Source organism: Scardinius erythrophthalmus (genome assembly GCF_964197995.2).
Source record: "Scardinius erythrophthalmus genome assembly, chromosome: 4".
NCBI lineage: Eukaryota > Metazoa > Chordata > Actinopteri > Cypriniformes > Leuciscidae > Scardinius > Scardinius erythrophthalmus.
In genome coordinates, this window is record NC_138224.1 from 54025975 (window position 1) to 54044084 (window position 18110).

An 18110-nucleotide genomic window follows, 5' to 3' on the forward strand; every position below is an offset into this window, starting at 1 on the left:
TCTGGGTTTATTGTTATGGCAGAAATAAACAATGCCACACCTGTGCAGCGTATAACTTTGGGAAGGCAGAGAGCAAGCAAGCTTGCCCTGTCCACCCCATATTTAACTTTTTACTTTTTACAGGATGTCATGATGGATCTCATCGAACAGAACTGATTCTGTTCCAAATGTATAAAAATATTGTCTTGTTACTGTTTAACATGAAATTTTACAGGTCTCATCAAAAAAGGACGACCGGCCAGATAAGCAGATGAGTCTGACGACATGATACATGATGTTGTAATTAACAAAAATACTTAAGATCTCCATTTACAGGTGAAAGCAGCCAGGAAATGGTTCACTCCACAAACAAGGTCCCATCTGGGGTGCGGTGACACCTCCGTCCAAGCTCGACTTAAACTACACCAACCAGCCCTCAGCAAACGCCTGTGTCAACACCAACGACAACGCACAGCGTCAAGTGGTGAAGATGGAACGTCCATGGGGCAACGAGATGATCAACACATCTGGAGGAAGATGTGGACCAACTAATGGTTTAAGCTTAGAATACTGTAATAATTAATTTTGTGTTATGTTTATTGATGTTTTATTTGGCTTGATCAAACTGTACTGTACTGTATGATTTAGATCTCATGATTTGAACAATTACTGATTCATTTGAAAATATTTCAGGTACATGTAAATTGGAAAGAGGAAAATCTCTTAATTCTGTAGAGTATAGGGACTCTAACTAGGTACATTACTGTAAAGATAATAAATAATCTAGAGACTATTTTTGAAGAAACTTGAGGGTTTTAGAACCCTAATTTAGATGTCATAGATGCTAAAAAAAAAAAATTTAATAGTTGTAATATTTGTTCTCTAATAAGAGAGAATGGAGGATAAGTTACTTTGCCGGACTAGGTCCGAATAGATAATTGGGTGGACTTCTATAGCGATTAATTAATGACTAAATTAAATATTTTTTAGGTGTTTCCATTTGTTAAAATAGCAAAAGAAAAACTTTCAAAAGGAGATTGATTTTGGGAAACATGTTTAATTTCTGAATTATTATTAGTTAAAGAAGTTACCAGTGTGATTATTGAAATGTTCCTTTCATGTATTGTCTAAAGTCTGTATTTTGATATCTGAGAGGTGACTGCGGGTCTAGTCTATCTAGGAATACAGTAACAGTGCTTGCTTATTTAGCCCGGCTTCCAGAAATGAAATATGAAATTGTTTTGTTGAGAAAGGTCTTCAACGTGTTAAAATATATATATATGTAGGGGGCACAAAGTTAAAACCAAGACCAAGAACAATGTAACTCAAACATGTTAAATTTAAACTAAAATGAATCTAAACAGTTAATTTTAAAAGACATTTCAGTGAAATAGAATATTTGCTCATAAAGCAAAATTCTAAAAGGCTTTCTTAATTCAGAATGAAGTTACAGATTTAATGATCTGGATCAATGGATCCATTTTGAACTATTCCGCATTGCCAACAAACAGAGGCAGGACATGTTATGTCCATCAGTTAATTCTGGAAAAATAGGATTTTAGGATAGGTAATTAATGATTAAATGGCACATCAGCAGCTAAAGCTATTATCATGGCAAGAGCTTGGGTTAATTTTAAAGTAATGACATTGTTTGAAACAAAATAATACAATTATTGATATTTTTGTTAAGGATAAAAATGAAAGATTATAGAACTTTGTTGGTTAGATTTTATTACACAGATCCTTAAATAGATCTTACTAAGTAAAACAATCACCTGCTTGAATTAAAAGCTAACAAATAAGGTTAAGAAAAATCAGCAGTTATCAGCCTGTTAAAGGCCTAATTGTCACATTCACCGTCTGTCATCGTCCTGTCTGCACTACAGTTCCCAGAATCCTCCTTGTTTCCACACCTGAACTCACTCCCTTCATTACCCGCCTGTTCGTCATCATCATCATCTGCATCACCTGTCTTGTGTTCATCTGTCTGTGTATTTAAGTTCCTTCTGTTCACTCATCACTTGTCGGTCAATGTTTATGTTAGGTTTGTTTAATGTTAGGTTTTTCTTTGTTCTGAGTGCAAGCTCCATTTTTGTTTGTATTTGTTTATATTTAGAATTAAAATCTTGGAATTCATCATCTTCGTGTTCGTCTCCTACTTCATCCACCCTGCAGCCTGACAGATTGACCGACCATAAAAAAAAAAGAAAAGATGGGGAGGATTGATTGCGGGGATCCTCTGGCCCCGAGCTCGTAAGCTGGTGTCGAACAGTGCAGACCTGGCTTTGAAGATGTTCGACCCAGCCTTCATGTCAGTCAGAAAAGCCATTGAATACGCCGGTCCAGTCGAGCCTGCACTTCACGCCAGTCCAGCCGAGCCTGCACTTCACGCCAGTCCAGCCGAGCCTGCACTTCACGCCAGTCCAGCCGAGCCTGCACTTCACGCCAGTCCAGCCGAGCCTGCACTTCACGCCAGATCTGCCGAAGCCAAGGCAGTATGCGTCATGCCCGCCGCCCCTGAGACTGTGAGCGTTATGCCCGCTGCACCTGAGACTGACAGCGTCATGCCCGCAGAGATTTTATTTTCTTTTATTCCGCCGAGCTTGAAGCTCCCTTCGCCGCTGGTTCCGCCCAGCTCAGAGCCTTCTTCGCCGCTGGTCCTGTCCAGCTCAGAGCCTTCTTCGCAGCTGGTCCTGCCCAGCTCAGAGCCCTCTTCGCCGCTGGTCCTGTCCAGCTCAGAGCCTTCTTCGCCGCTGGTCCTGTCCAGCTCAGAGCCTTCTTCGCAGCTGGTCCTGCCCAGCTCAGAGCCCTCTTCGCCGCTGGTCCTGTCCAGCTCAGAGCCCTCTTCGTCGCTGGATCTGCCCAGCACAAAGCCCTCATCGCTGGATCTGCCCAGCACAGAGCCCTCATCGCTGGATCTGCCCAGCACAGAGCCCTCGTCGCTGGATCTGCCCAGCACCGAGCCCTCGTCGCTGGATCTGCCCAGCACCGAGCCCTCGTCGCTGGATCTGCCCAGCACCGAGCCCTCTCTGGTACCCGGGACTTTTCCCAAGTATTTTTTTGGGGGGGGGCCATAGGGCTCCGTCCTGGCCACCTGAGGGGTCCTCACCACCATGGCCACCTGAAGGGTCTTCACCTGAACTCACTCCCTTCATTACCCGCCTGTTCGTCATCATCATCATCTGCATCACCTGTCTTGTGTTCATCTGTCTGTGTATTTAAGTTCCTTCTGTTCACTCATCACTTGTCGGTCAATGTTTATGTTAGGTTTGTTTTATGTTAGGTTCCTGTTCTGAGCACACGCTCCCTGTTTTTGAGTATCTGTTATATTTGAGAATTAAAACCTTGGAATACTTCATCTTCGAGTTTGCCTCCTACTTCATCCACCCAGAAGCCTGACACTAATAGATCAATGCGATTCAAAAATGAATAATGAGAAAGATGATAATTAAACTTGACTCAAGGTCTACTAAAATTATAAAGGCAATGTACTATGGTATGTTTAGTGTTTTACTAAAGATAGAATTAGATTGATTGAAGATAGAATGTTGGGAAAAAGATGAGAAGATGGTATGTATATGTGGTAACATTGTAAATTGGTTGTATTTTCATTACAACTTAGGATGTTGATTGAAGGAATATTTGACAGGTATTATAGAGTAAAAGATGGAACATGGTAGGATTAGAGATATCAGGTGGTATTATAGTCACTGACTTATAATGGGATGATTTGGGAAAGGTAAATTAGATTGCAGGTAAATCAGGCAGGTATGGAATAATTCATTAGAGTAATTAAAAATCCAGGTATTTGGTCGTGTTTGATTACGACCAGAGAGGGGAATGTGAATGAATTTTAATTGATCAACGTTAATTAATCAACTAACATTTGTTTTTCTTGCAGGAATAACATTCATATGCTTTTAATGTGTCAAAACTCTTTGGGGAAAAACTTGTGACTGAGTAGTGTCTATGGGTAAAAATAACATAGTTTTGGGAAGTTAAACTAGACAGTCTGTTAGAACAAATGAAGTCATCATTAAAACCTTGTGATAAGTAATCACAAGATCAGAGTTTGCTTTACCTAGTAACAGAGGGGTTTGCATATGAAGAACCAATCAAATAGTGGGGAAATTATGTAATGCAGCCTGACATTTATGCCATACCCTGATTCTATAAAAACTGTTGTATATGTATTTTTCGGTGGGATTCTCAATGGAATTTGTCTGAGATCCTCCGGCCTTGCTTCTTGGGAGAGATTCCCTGAGAACTGCTCGGGAAGATCTCCTGGCCGTGATTAAAGCATTTAAAGGACAATTGCTAGAGTCTGTTTGTCAATTTATTCCTGCGCAGGAAGCTAGTTTAGGTAGGAAGCTAAGTTAGAAAGAAAACTAGTTTAGGGAAATCGAGTCAGAAAGCTGGTGATCTATAAAGTGGGGACGTCAGGAACGAGACCCAAAAGATAGAGCTAGGTAGTCAGTTACAGGTGATCTATAAAGTGGGGACGTCAGGAACGAGACCCAAAAGATAGAGCCAGATAGTCAGTTACAGGTGATCTATAAAGTGGGGACGTCAGGAACGAGACCCAAAAGATAGAGCCAGGTAGTCCGGTGATCTATAAAGTGGGGACGTTTAGGACGAGACCCAAAAGATAGAGCCAGGTAATAGGTTTAGGGAAAAATATCCACGACAATAGCAACACTTCACAACACCATTGGTAGCATTATAAGGAAGTTTATAACTTCTGGCCATGGAAGAAAGGCCAACATTTCATCGAGGGCTCGTACCAACTTTGTCAGCACTTACCGAAAACATTTGTTAGAAGTTATGAAAGCTAAAGGATGCTCCACAAAGTACTGAAGCTGAGTTGAATAATACTGTACATGTTAAAAGTTAAATGTTTCATTTTAACTTCAAAGTTAAGTCGACTTCTGTTGTCAAAATAACTCAAACTTGCATCAAAAAATATTTTTTGTTGTTTAATGAGGTTTTTTGTCATTTATTGTCATCATCATTCATCGACATCACTATAATGTCTTTTGAGGTGAGCGGGTTGAATATTTCTGATTGCAACTGTAATAATATATATATATATATATATATATATATATATATATATATATATATATATATATATATATATATATATATATATATATGAGGAGCTCTTTTCCAAAACGCTATAAATCCATTTAAATAGTTTTCAGGACAATTAAATTTTTTACCTAGACCCACACATTTTGTGAATATTCAATTTATCCTGTTAAAAATATATTTTTTTTTTGGCTCAGTCTGAACATGTTGAACAATGATTATTAAACCAAACAACAAAATTGTTGATAAATTCAAAGTTTTTTTTTCAAAATGCTATAAATCCATAAAAAAAATCTATAAAACCAAACATTTTTTTTCAAAAATGTATGGTTTGTCTTTAAAAATGAAAATAAAAAAGGCAAGTCAGTCAGTAATAAATACATTGACATTCAGTAAAGTGTCGAACCATTGTCCACTTTACATAAAACAAATCACGACATGACCTTGTGTGAGTGAGTGAGTGGCGTTCACACCAAATGCGAATAGAGCGTCTGGCGCAAGTGATTTTCATGTTAAGTCAATGTAAAGATGTGTATACGCGCATCTGGAGGTCCTGCGGCGCGAATGAGGCGAATTGAGCGTCTGGCGCAAGTGATTTGAGGGTGAGAAAGCGAGCTCTGATTAGTCCAGAGGATGTATCGTGTTTAGGCTAAAAATAGGTTTGGCGCTTATCGCGGGTTGGAAAGGAACAGCATCTAGTAGTACATTTTAAACAAGGAAATGTAGCGATTTGGCATGAAATGATGATGGAGCAGTGAATATAAACTCATTTTTTAAATGTCGTTTATCGCGTTTTGTAAAATAGCTCTTCATTTTATATATATATATATATATATATATATATATATATATATATATATATATATAACATAATATAATATAAAGTCAAGCAAGAAGAAATTTTTTTTTTTTTACTTTTTTTTTTTTAAAGAATTTAGTCCGGCGTAAAATATTTTCTAAATATAAACTATTTAAGAAAATGTCATAGAGCTGTAAGTAACTATGTTGTACCTAAAAACCTATTAAAACAGCATGCACTTACTTTGTGTTATTACTTTGTTTGATTCCACATCATAGATGGAGGGAAAGTTGCACTAAAACAAAGTATCAATTTAGTTCTCAAACAGAAAGTCTATCACTTAAATTCTTAATTTCATTTATTTCTATAAACACTGAATGTTGACAGCTCTCACCGAAAAGTCTTCACCTAAACACCTAAATTGCAGTGTCGTCTGCTATTTGAACAAGATGACTGAATCTAGTGGAGTAATAAAACCATCATTTGGAAACTTTGTGTATTTATTATAATCGGCGCTTTTCAACCCTCTTTTCTTGGTGATTTGGTCTTTTGAACACGTGTGATTCCTGTATAAAGATGATGTTTTAAAGTTAGTCCATATGCTTCACAAGGGTGTGGAACTTTGCATCTCTATGGTGTGGCAAAATATGTTGCTGTGTAAAAATACACCCAAAGATTAAAGCACAACTATTTACACACATACTAAGTAGGAGAATATCTAACTGTATATTGTAGATTGTGAACACTCCATTATCTGTTTATTTGGGGTCAGAGAACATCCTTAGCTCATACATCTCTTTAATTTTGTGCTGGATGTTGAAGTGTTAGTTAAAAGATAAAGGTATTAGTTAATAACAAACAAACAAAAACTTTAAATCAACATGAAGCCATTGTTACAGCAGCTCCTATAGCTGCCGACGGCTTGGTTAAACAACGCACTTTTTGCGCACATCAACAGTCTTGGGCTGCGTCCGAAATCGAATACTTCCCTACTATATAGTATGCAAAAAACAGTACGCGAGCAGAGTAGTATGTCCGAAATCATAGAATTCGAAAAACAGTAGGCGAGAAGTACCCGGATGACCTACTACATCCGGCGAGATTCTGAAGTGCGCATACGATGGACACTTTACTATCCCATGATGCCACGGGAGAGGAGTTGTCGTCGTTATATTTGAAAATGGCGGAAAACGGAGACGCGGCTGTTTTCAAGTGTAAGTACTTTACAACACACTTTTTGTTTATTTGTGGTTAAATTGAATTCGTTTAACATCATATAAGTAAACGATTGACTTGTTAAAAGTTTAAATAATATAAATCGAGGGTACAAGTTTGTGAATTGGCTGCAAAATGACAATTTTATCATTATTATTATTGCCGAACAGAACGAGCTAATGTCTGTCAGTTAACACTGTTTTATTTAAACAACGACGTTGTTTCTCAGTTAAATGATAGGGTTACAAAACTTTTATTTTTTAATTTTATTTCTTCTTTACCAGTGTTGATATGTAATATGTGTTGGCTACAAAGCAAGCTACTGTAATCAAGTGTACCTCAACTTGTCCAACATTAATATTAATTTAATAATATAGATTGACCATGGTTCATCACTAATGTTAAATTCTGTGTTGATTTTGCAGGGGCTGATGACCACACCTGTGTTCTTATGGCTAATGGAAGAGAGGAAAGAAAAGAAAGAGCGACGAGAGAGAGAGGAAAGATTCCTTCAGCTTTTAGAAATTGCTAAAAAAAAATTATAATAAAGAAAACAAATGTTACACACTCTCTTTCCATTTATTTGTTATAAGTTCATTTTGTAATGCTGTTTTACCAAGTTTTATTACAAAACACTTAATTCCCAGGGATTTACAGTAGTTAGATTGTCAATTGTAAAGTGTTTAATATGTGGCATTGAGTAATTGATATTTTTAAAGGGTGTTGTGTGTGCACTTATTTTGTGACAGATTCCAGATGTTTTTTGAAACAAGCAAATTGCAGGTATATCTGAAAAATATGAGTGCCACACTGAAGAGAAATATCCACATACCCCAGACACCTTTAAAATGTATTTGCTTTATTTTTGTATATTATTTAACTTTTAAATGGATACAGAATACAAAAGTTTAAAATAAAATCACAAAACTTTGGCAAAACTTTTTTTTATTAAAGTGTCATCTTGAGGGAAGAAAATGAACTTCAGCAGCTTCAGTAAGGTAACCTTCACAGGTTTCTAAAGATCTAAAGGGACTTTCTTACTAACAATCTCATTTGTTGGGCATCACTTTATCCATTCATACTACCCGTATTCATACTATATAGACAAGTTTCCCGGGCACTTCCGGTTTACTTCCTGTTTCTGCCAAGAACTTCCGGCGCAGGCTGAGCAGTGGTGTAAAAATGGCTTTGGAATGGCAACATTCGACCGAAAATCTTGTTAAAAATGGTGTTTTGACCATTCCGCATCCAAGTAAGGTAACATCATGGGCGGACAACATGTCGATATGGCCCAGCATCACAACATCCAAGATCTTTTCTTATTTTATTGATTCCATGGCGGTGGATGGGAATGCAATTAATAATCTGAAAAGCTCAGAGGCGTTTCAGTACCTCCATTCCGACAAAGTGGGCTGTGTACTTTTACACGATATGGGCAGTTTAATTTACCTAAAGGCCGATGTTCAACCAAGCCAGTCCGTTAACAATTCCGCGCATAACGCCTGGGTTTTGGTTACCAAGACGGGAGATGTGGAGACTGCAGGCTGTACCTGTATCGCCGGACCCGGACGTTCCTGTAGCCATGCAGCCGCCGTGCTTTGGAAGGTACGTTAGCCCATCTTATGCTTGTATTAAGATGTTTGTATGTATCCGTGTGTTAATCTATAACAGAACACGAAGAGTAATACAAATAAAAAGTAATCCCCTCTAGCCTGCCTGCCTAGCATTTTAAATGCTCGTTGATCGGCGCTGTTAGGAAGAGAGACACTTTGCATACATTACGAGTTACTTTTACTTTTTAGAGTTAATTTTAAGACAACAGCAAGGTGTTTACAGTGAGCGCAGAATGCGGGGTTGTTTGACAGTGCTTTAACCCTTGTGTGTGTGTGTGTGTGTGTGTGTGTGTGTGTGGTTTATGAGGACACAAATGTGTATAATGACATGGGTGATGGGTATTACAACGTAAACATGGGTTATGAGGACATCTTTGTTCTCATAAACCAAACGGCTAAAAAACATACTAAATGGTGTTTATATGTTTATACTCTCTCACACTTAGACACAATCTCTCTCTCTCTCTCTCACACACACACACACACACACACACACATGCATACACACACACACACACACATACATACGTGTGTGTGTGTGTGTGTGTGTGTTTGTGAGAGAGAGATTGTGTCTTAAGTGTGAGAGAGTGTGAACTACCCCTGCCGTTCCCGCAAAAAACAAACTTGGATACAGTTTATTGTGCAAACGTGTAACCATATCGTATCATTTATCACTTTATTAAATGTTATTTATTTATTTAATATTTAATTATATTTTCTTTTATTCTTGTATTATTCTTTTCATATTTTTCCAGATTTTTTTTATATAAGTCTAAATAAATTCAGGCATTAAGGGGTTAAACAATGATGTTGATGGCTGCAGGCCCAGCTCATTAATTGTTTTGAAAAGTAACAAAAACGCTCTACCTTCATCATACCCTTGTTATTTTGATTTACAAAATGTTGTCTCTAAAAGAAGTCAATTGTGCTGTGATGCTCAAACCATTATTTAAAAAGTGTGTGATTTTGTTTCTATCTGTCTGCAGGTAGAAAATGCTGTGAGGCAAGGGAAGACAGGGCTTGCCTGCACTGATGTGCAGAATTGCTGGAATGCCGGGACAAAAAGCAATACTGGGCAGCAAAAAATCAGAGATGTGTCTTTCCGAAGACACAGCAGAAATAATCTATACCAACCAGCATCACAGGCATCCTCCTCCATAGTCTCTACACCTAGTCGCAAGGTAAAAGTCCATGAGACACTGGAAGAATGGCAAGATTACTGTCTCTCCACACCAATAGCGGCACTTTTTACTGCACCTGGCAGTGGACTAATGCAGCTTACTTTTAACACCAGCCTCCCTGCTCAGTCTGCCGAGACATCAAAAGCTCCACTGCCCCTATATCATGGTGATCACAACACACAACTTGAATGTGAGAAATGTAGGGCATTCTACACCACATACATTGACATGACCACAACCCAATTTATGTACATTGAGCAGCACACAAAAGAACAGAGCAGGGAACAACTGTGGCATGACATGCGACGGGTACGGATAACAGCAAGCACAGCCAAGAACGTGCCAGTTCGGGCTACCACAGCACCAGACAAATTCTTGTCTGAACACCTCCATCCTACCTTTCACGGTAACGCGGCAACCCGGCAAGGAGCAGAGGGTGAAGAGCATGCCAGGCAATACCTGCAAGACCAAGGTCATGACATCGATGTGAAAGGTTTGGTGGTTTGCCCGAGTGAGCCATGGCTTGCTGCGAGTCCGGATGGTGTCATGAACAGAGACACACTACTGGAGATCAAGTGCCCTGTCTTAGTCAAAAACCAGTCCCTTACTGAAGCACTTGCTGCTAAAAGCAGTGAGATCAAACGCATGCCCACAGGGGACTTCCATCTGTCCTTCAATGGGCCAAAGGGATATTACATGCAGGTGCAACTGGGCATGCACTGCACAGGGCTACGGCAAGCCTTGTTGGTGATTTGGAGTAACACTGAATGTCTGCAGCTCAACGTGCCCTACGACCAAACCTTTGTTGAGGGACATATCTCAAGGCTACACTCCTTCTATTTCACCCACATGTTGCCAAAAGTTGTCGATGACTTCGATGATGGAAGGCTGGAGTTGTGCTCCAGATACATGAATGTTGTAAAATCTGCATGACCTGCTTATGTGTACTGGGGTGATTAGTCATTCTTTTTTTAACCCCTTGTCCCCTGTTGTCATAAATTTGTGACAAATCCTTTCTAGCTTTTATTTTTTATCAAACTGATTTATTTTATTTTACTTACTCTTATTTATTTTTATATCAGTCACTTATCATTTCTTTATTTATTAATTTTATTTATTTAATATTTTATTTTATTCCAGTCTTTTTCTTTGTAATATTTTGAGATTTTTTCCTGTATTTACTTTGTTTTTATTTAATTATAAAAAAAATCAGCCATTAAGGAGTTAATGAAATTGTCCCTTTGTTATGGAATAGGATCAATAAAAATTCATTCATTTCTTCTCAAAAATCAAATTGTTTATTGTCATGTGTCAATATTTACAATACAAGAAAAAGAATAGCACTCACACAAGTTTTTCTTAGTTAAACTCTGTTTTGTCTTAACAATAATCACAACACCAGAAAGGGAACAATAACAAATTTACACAGTTTTTTTTCTAGCTGAAATATATATATATATATATATATATATATATAAAATAAAAAAAGGAATATGTACAATTTAAAAAAAACAAAAACAACTTTTTACTGTTTTACTAGTAAAACAAGGTTTTACTTTTCATAGGGACTTACACCTCATGTGGCAGTCGGATGAGTCTGGACCTCATGTTTGCTAAAGCAGCACATATGGTAAGAATCTTGTCCAACCTCGGGGTCATGGAGATGGGGACAGTTTGGGACAGAATTTTGAAGACTTTAAGTCTTCGGATTGCCCTCTCCACATGTATACGGACATTGGCCACTCGTCTAGCGCGCGTTACCTCCTCATTGGTCAATTGACCACGCTTGTGGGTAAAGGCAGGAATATTCAATTTCACCTTCCTTTCATGTAGTACATCTCGAATCGTGAAACCCCTGTCAGCCATTACCTCATCACCAGGCCTTAGGGCCTCCAGAAACCCACTGTTTATAGTGATGAACTTATCACTGCTTTTACCAGCATAGGCCTCTGATATAAACATTATCAGCCCATGAGGTGACACAGCAACAAGATATTTGGCAGTATTGGTTCCCTTGTAATGACTGAAAGTTGCACTCCTACAGTTAAGGTTTGTAGCTCTCTGAATAGCCGTTTCAGCACAATCGATGATGCAAGTGGTCTGGGGGTGGTTCTTTTTAAAGGATGGTGGCATGTTAGCACGAATAACACTTCTTGGCAGCCAGGCAACCATGGGTTCAAGCTGCTCACCCAATGTATCAATCCAGTGAGCAATCACCTTACTTACTTCACCTTTAGACACTTTAAAGCGCTTTGCCACATCCCCTAACACAAGGTTCAGTTTCAGTTTCATGAGGGTCATCAGTATTTGGTCAACAACAGGAATACTACATGATGGTTTACTAAATGGCAACATCGTTTTCACCAAAGTAAAAAAATATACCAGACGCAGTCCTGTGTACAGCAGCGAGGTATCATCATCCAGGAGCATATCATCAGCCACAGTCTGACCCACAGTCTGCGTCGATTTGTTCACGTGGTCCAACTTTGCCGCGTAGCTGTGGTCAGTTTTTGTTAGGTCCTCCCATTTTGTTGCAGCATCTTTAAACTTCGGCTCGATGCACACTTCTAAAAGACAAACAGCATCAACTATAAATGTATATACACATATCAACAGTCGAACTTATGCTGCAAACTTTAGCTAACCAGAAAAATATCAAGATACACTTACCATCCGATTGCGTGTCACTTGTGTTTCTGTCGAGTTTACGTCTCTTTTTCTGAGGAGGTCGCTCGTATCCTAACCAAAGCTCCGGGAAAGGGTTTTCCTCTGTGGGCTTTTTATCAACGAAGTGATAAGAACAAACAAACAGTCTTTTGGGCGGATTCTTCAACTTCAAAGCCGCTAGCCACTTCCGAGATTCAACATCTGTTTTTGGTTTCTCATACAACGCATACGGGGGAGCACATCCACATTGGCGCCTTGTAGATGGTTGATGGTCAAAACATTCTCCTTCCGACCAAACATTCAACAATCGCCACGAGTTGTTGCAACCGCGAACAGCACAATATGTCCCGGAGCCGTGTCGGCGTGTAACACCATCCATAGTTCACTTTTTCTGCACGCTAACCAAAGACCGTAAAAGACGCTAACTCGCTATCCGGAAGTGCTTGGCAGACACAACCGGAAGTCGTTGGCAGAGTGAAAGGCTAATGGCGGCCCGCCTATTTCATTCAGGAAACTTGTCTATAGAACGTACTTTTTTAACGGTCGCGAAGTACGTTCTAATTTAAATGTAGTACCTACTCACAAAGTATGCGATTTCGGACGCAGCCTTGTAGTCCATTTCTTCTTTTCTGTTTCTTGATTTATCAAATGCAAACATTAAACATACTTGAGAGACGGTAAACATCCAACTTTGTGTGTGGTAAAAACTGTATGCGTTCCCCCACCAAGCCCAACTACCTCTACGTGTAAAACACCAGTTTAAAAACACTGTGCACATACTGCCCCCACCTGGTGACAGCCCGAAATACATATACATTGATACTGGCTCCAACAGCCATAATATTAATAAATAAAATATGGTAGAATTACAATTACAGTACAATGACTTCCATAATATTTTATTTTAGTAAAGCTATGCCTGGATCAGCCAACACAAAGTTTTGCGTTGTGAGTGAGACCTCGCAAAGATTACACCAATATTAGCTTTCTCAAACATGGCATGTTTGCACTATGCCTGAAACCTACTAATCAACATGCATTTCTGTAGGACTGCCAAAAATCATGTTATCATGGTTTAGTTGTATTTTAAAACACTGCTTTTCTTAAAAAAGGAAATTTATAAAACAAAAACAACAAGTTTATGGTCTTGTCAGAACACAACAGGTATGAAGATGTTTGGTTTTTAACTTTTTATTCTAACTTAAAAGCTAGATTATCCTTTGAAAAGTGTAATACAGTATTTGATTTTGGGGGAAAATGTGGAAAACTACCTTACACATGCAGTGTTTTCGCCAACTGACCTATGAAGGCCTCTCACGTGTAGATTCACTCGGTTGAAAAATGATATAACGTGCATTTGGAGAAAAATGATGACTGTTTGTTCTCTTCAGAGCTGGAGAACTGCTGGAGAGTCTGAGTCTGTAACGTGGAGCGCTTCTGTGTCTCACACGGCCTCTAAAGACATCCATCCTAACCTAACAGTATCTCGTGAAATCCCAAAAATAAATCAGATGAATAAATGTAAACAATCAAAATAAAATGGAGAACAAGCCTATCGCGTCGTTTCGGTGTAATACCTTCTTCAGGTAGGCTTGTAAATATTTAAATGTAAACAAAAAAGATAAAGGAAAATACATATATTTATATAATAAGAATATGTTTTATAATATATACAATATATTTTTCTAAAGAATCCGTCTTAAATAGTGTTCTTATTGAAATTCGATATTACAGAGCGATCGTCATGTCTGCACATTCAACAAGTGAAGTGTGAGAGTGAGCGCGCGCATTGCGCGCCCCCTTTAAATAGACAACCGTTGGAAAAAACTTTTTTTTTTTTTTTTTTGAAAAACGGCTAATCTTAAGCTTTAAACAGTCAAAACAAAAATCCAAGTCGGCGAATTGTTAGTAAATAAGTGAAAGTACAGATGTATAAAAGGATTTTTGTGAAAAAAGTTTAAATTAAAGAGTTACACGATGTTTTAGTGTAATTAGGTCACTCTCTCTCCTCCGCACATGGTCGAGCAAGAGTGGAGAGACAATGAAATAACAGAGTCCACGAGGGAAAATGGCGATATAAAATCGAATTCTTGTTACAATCGCATGGGAATGGTATGTACATGTAGCCAGGGTTGTGCCTAATCATGCTGATGTGAACATGTTTTTGTATCTGTGTTGTGCATGTTGTTATTCATTTTTAAAGTACTCAACTCATGGCGACGACATCGGATGACGTTACGACCATCGTTCGTCGTGTGGAATGTGGTTTTCCTCGTCATGAGGGAAAATATTCATTTTAGATCAAAATATCGAGTTTTAATGCCTCAAATCATGCTATTCACCTTATTTTTCACGTAAGAGCGGGCGCCGCCATTTTCGAACTATAATGTGTCAGATTTCCGGTAAAGCACTTCCGCTAGTAGTAGGTGTGTAGGTTGTGGTTCTGTAGTTTCGACTGTGTAGATTTGAATGGCTAGTTAATTTTTAAATATGGATAACAGAAAGACTGGCGTACTATGCGCGATTAGGGGGTGTCATAATAGTTGGTTCAAGCGTAAAAAATACCTGCAAGACACTTGTTTTGACCATAATCCACGCACCAGAGCTGAATGTGGATGTGGAGCTCCCTATGATTTGCACGCCCCTCCGAAGGGCGAAGAAGCTCGTCGGCTTTGGTTAAAAGCCTTAAACTTAAAGAAACCACCGAAGTTTCCGTACGTTTGCTCTTTCCACTTCGCTGACGGGAGACCCACGGAAGATCATCCATTCCCCGAGAAATGGTTGGGCTACGATGCTCCAGTGAAGACTTCGAGGCGACGGCTCGTCAGGATATATCCACAAACAGGTAACGTTACAGCTTCTTGTTAAGTTACGTGCTCTAACAGAAGACATTGTTTAAACGATTTCTTTTTGATGACACTCCTATTGTGCAAGAATAATATAGTGTTAAGCTGAAGTTGTTGGTAACAGTGGAAAAACTTTTATAAAAGCACTTAAAGGGGGTAACGTTAGCTAAAAATAAAATCCTGTCATCATTTACTCACTTTCCAATTGTTCCAAACCTGTATGCATTTCTTAAGAGAATAAATAAAGGAGGTTTGTAAACGAGCAGACCTTGGTTCCCTTTCACTTCTATAGTAAGAAGAAAAAATAACATTACTATGGAAGTGAATGTGACCCAAAAGTCAGTTTGTATATTAACATTATTCCAGATATCTTTATTTGTGTTCAGTACAACAGAAAAACATCATACAGGTTTGGAACAACTTGAGGGTGAGTAAATGAACATTTTCTATAATAATAAACAATCCTATAACCCCTTAGCTGCCACCATCACAATATTACATTTAAATCTAATCATGACAAACTATATATTGTTGCAAAAATTGAAGACTCCTTAATAGATTATTTACCATATTATTATTTTTTGTTACAAATTATGTAGGACCAATATTGCATTAATTTACATCAAGAGTGCCTCTGAACAAAATATACATCATAACAGGAGGCTTTAATTTTATAGCAGTTTTTGATCAAAAACTATATTGTAAAATTCTTATTTTATATAACAACAAAAAATAGTACAGTAAATTTTTACAGTAAATTCTTTAACTTTTTTTATAGTTTAATTTTTTAATGATTTCACAATAATATTCTGATTATCTTCTTTAAAGAGACCAACTTTAAGTCAAAAGTGTCCATTTACTGACTTAGGTGTTGTGTTTTGCAGATGATGAGCAAGGTGACTCCACTAGGCCTACTGATGACCATGAGACTGCACAAATGGAGCCTTTGCAGCTGCCCCATCAGTACAGTGATGCCTGTACTCAGTGGGAGGTCCAGGCATTGACAGACCACACTTATGCCTCAGGGGATAAAATAATGTCACACAAGGCAACACAGTTCCACAGTGAAGATCCCTTGGCCCTTTCCATTCTCAAGAATGATACTAGCTCTTTACTGTACACTGGCTTCACACTTAGTGTCTTTAAAGAACATGTTAAATTTCTCCAGCAGTTCTACACTTTGAAGTTTAAGATGCACGTAATGGATCAGATTCTGATTACCATGATGAAGCTGAAGCTGAATTTACTTCAGGGAGATCTTGCTGAACGCTTTGATGTGTCCCAGAGTGCAGTAAGCCGAATTCTTTCCTATTGGATTGACACAATGGAGGAGCACACAAGAGTCTACATTCCATGGCTACCACGGGAAACAATCCGCAGCACAATGCCTCAATGCTTTAAGGAAAACTTCCCGAACACCACCTGCATTATTGACTGTTCTGAAACAACACTCCAAAAAGCACACAATCTTGACTCCAGAGGGGAGTCGTACAGTCATTATTATTCAAACAATACTCTGAAGTATTTAGTTGCCATTGCCCCCTGTGGACTCATTATGTTCATCTCCCCTGCTTATGGGGGAAGATGCAGCGACAAGTTCATTACCCAAGAATCTGGCTTTCTGGACTATCTCCAGCCGGGTGACGAAGTGATGGCAGACAGAGGCTTTACCATTCGTGATTTGCTGTTTGAGAGAAAGGTAAACCTGATCTTGCCAGCATTTACTCATAAAGGTGGACAGTTGTCTGACGAGGATGTAACAGGCACAAGGAGGATCGCAAATGTTCGTATACATGTCGAAAGGGTGATCAGACGGCTCAAGGTGTTCAAAATTGTCTCCCAGACTGTCCCTATTAACATGGCACACAAAATGGACAAAATTCTCAGAGTGTGTGCAGCGCTTGTAAACATGCAAGGTGACATCATTCATGAGGATACAGAGTAAAAACTGCTAAAAAACTGCATTGTTCACCATCTGCCCTGTTTCTTAAACTTATAATTTGTACATAATTTACACTTTTAGTTGTTGAACTCCACTGATTTGACAGTGTTTCAAGAAATAATTATTTGTACATTAAGTATTGTGTATATAAAACAACTAACTAACTCACTACTACTAATTTAGATAAACCAATGAAAAGCCTTCATATTAATAAATTAAAATAAAAATTGCATATAGTGTACATTGTGTAGTTGTTTGGAATTATTCAGTGTGGCTTCTTCAATGCACAGACCATTAAATAAACTGCTTTTACACAAATATTTTCAGGATCTTATATTACCTCTTTTTCTCCTATATATGCACACACACAAACACACAATCAAAATGTCAAAATACAATTTATTTTGATTTTACTAGCCATTTGATGCCAAGTTGTCACTTTCAAAACTCATGGAACAAAAGGAAAACATTCTGAATAGGGGTGTCAAGCAATTAATTGTACCCACAATAAAAGTTTGTACAAGCACACACATTTATATAAATAAAAGTACACACATATATTATGCAATACTGTAATCAGTCTACAGAAACACTAGTTGTATTTTCCAAACGAGTTGGCATTCATTTTGACATGTATTTGTAGGATTACCTTTTGTTTTGACATTTTAACTACTTTAAGGACCTAAAGAATATTTCATTACTACTTTAAAACTATCAACAAGTGCTTTCACAGATAAAATTTTTTTTCAGTTTTCATGTACAACTTACCTAGCTCCT

The 18110-nt window shown here is 38.2% G+C and overlaps 1 protein-coding gene across 1 annotated transcript; it reads left to right on the plus strand.

Moving 5' to 3' along the window:
* The first annotated feature begins 14960 nt into the window (after nt 1–14960).
* LOC308690119 (uncharacterized protein) lies at nt 14961–17648 on the plus strand. Its single transcript, XM_081364406.1, has 2 exons — nt 14961–15390; nt 16276–17648. Exons 1-2 carry the CDS (start codon nt 15036–15038, stop codon nt 17334–17336), a joined length of 1416 nt encoding a protein of 471 aa, XP_081220532.1. The 5' UTR covers nt 14961–15035; the 3' UTR covers nt 17337–17648.
* Nucleotides 17649–18110: the final 462 nt, after the last annotated feature.

Bases quoted from the DNA above. Each gene is read 5' to 3' on its own strand.
- LOC308690119 (XM_081364406.1), top strand. From the start codon at position 15,036: ATGGATAACAGAAAGACTGGCGTACTATGCGCGATTAGGGGGTGTCAT. The intron at 15,391-16,275 runs GTAACGTTACAG...TGTGTTTTGCAG, and splicing joins CAGGATATATCCACAAACAG to ATGATGAGCAAGGTGACTCC.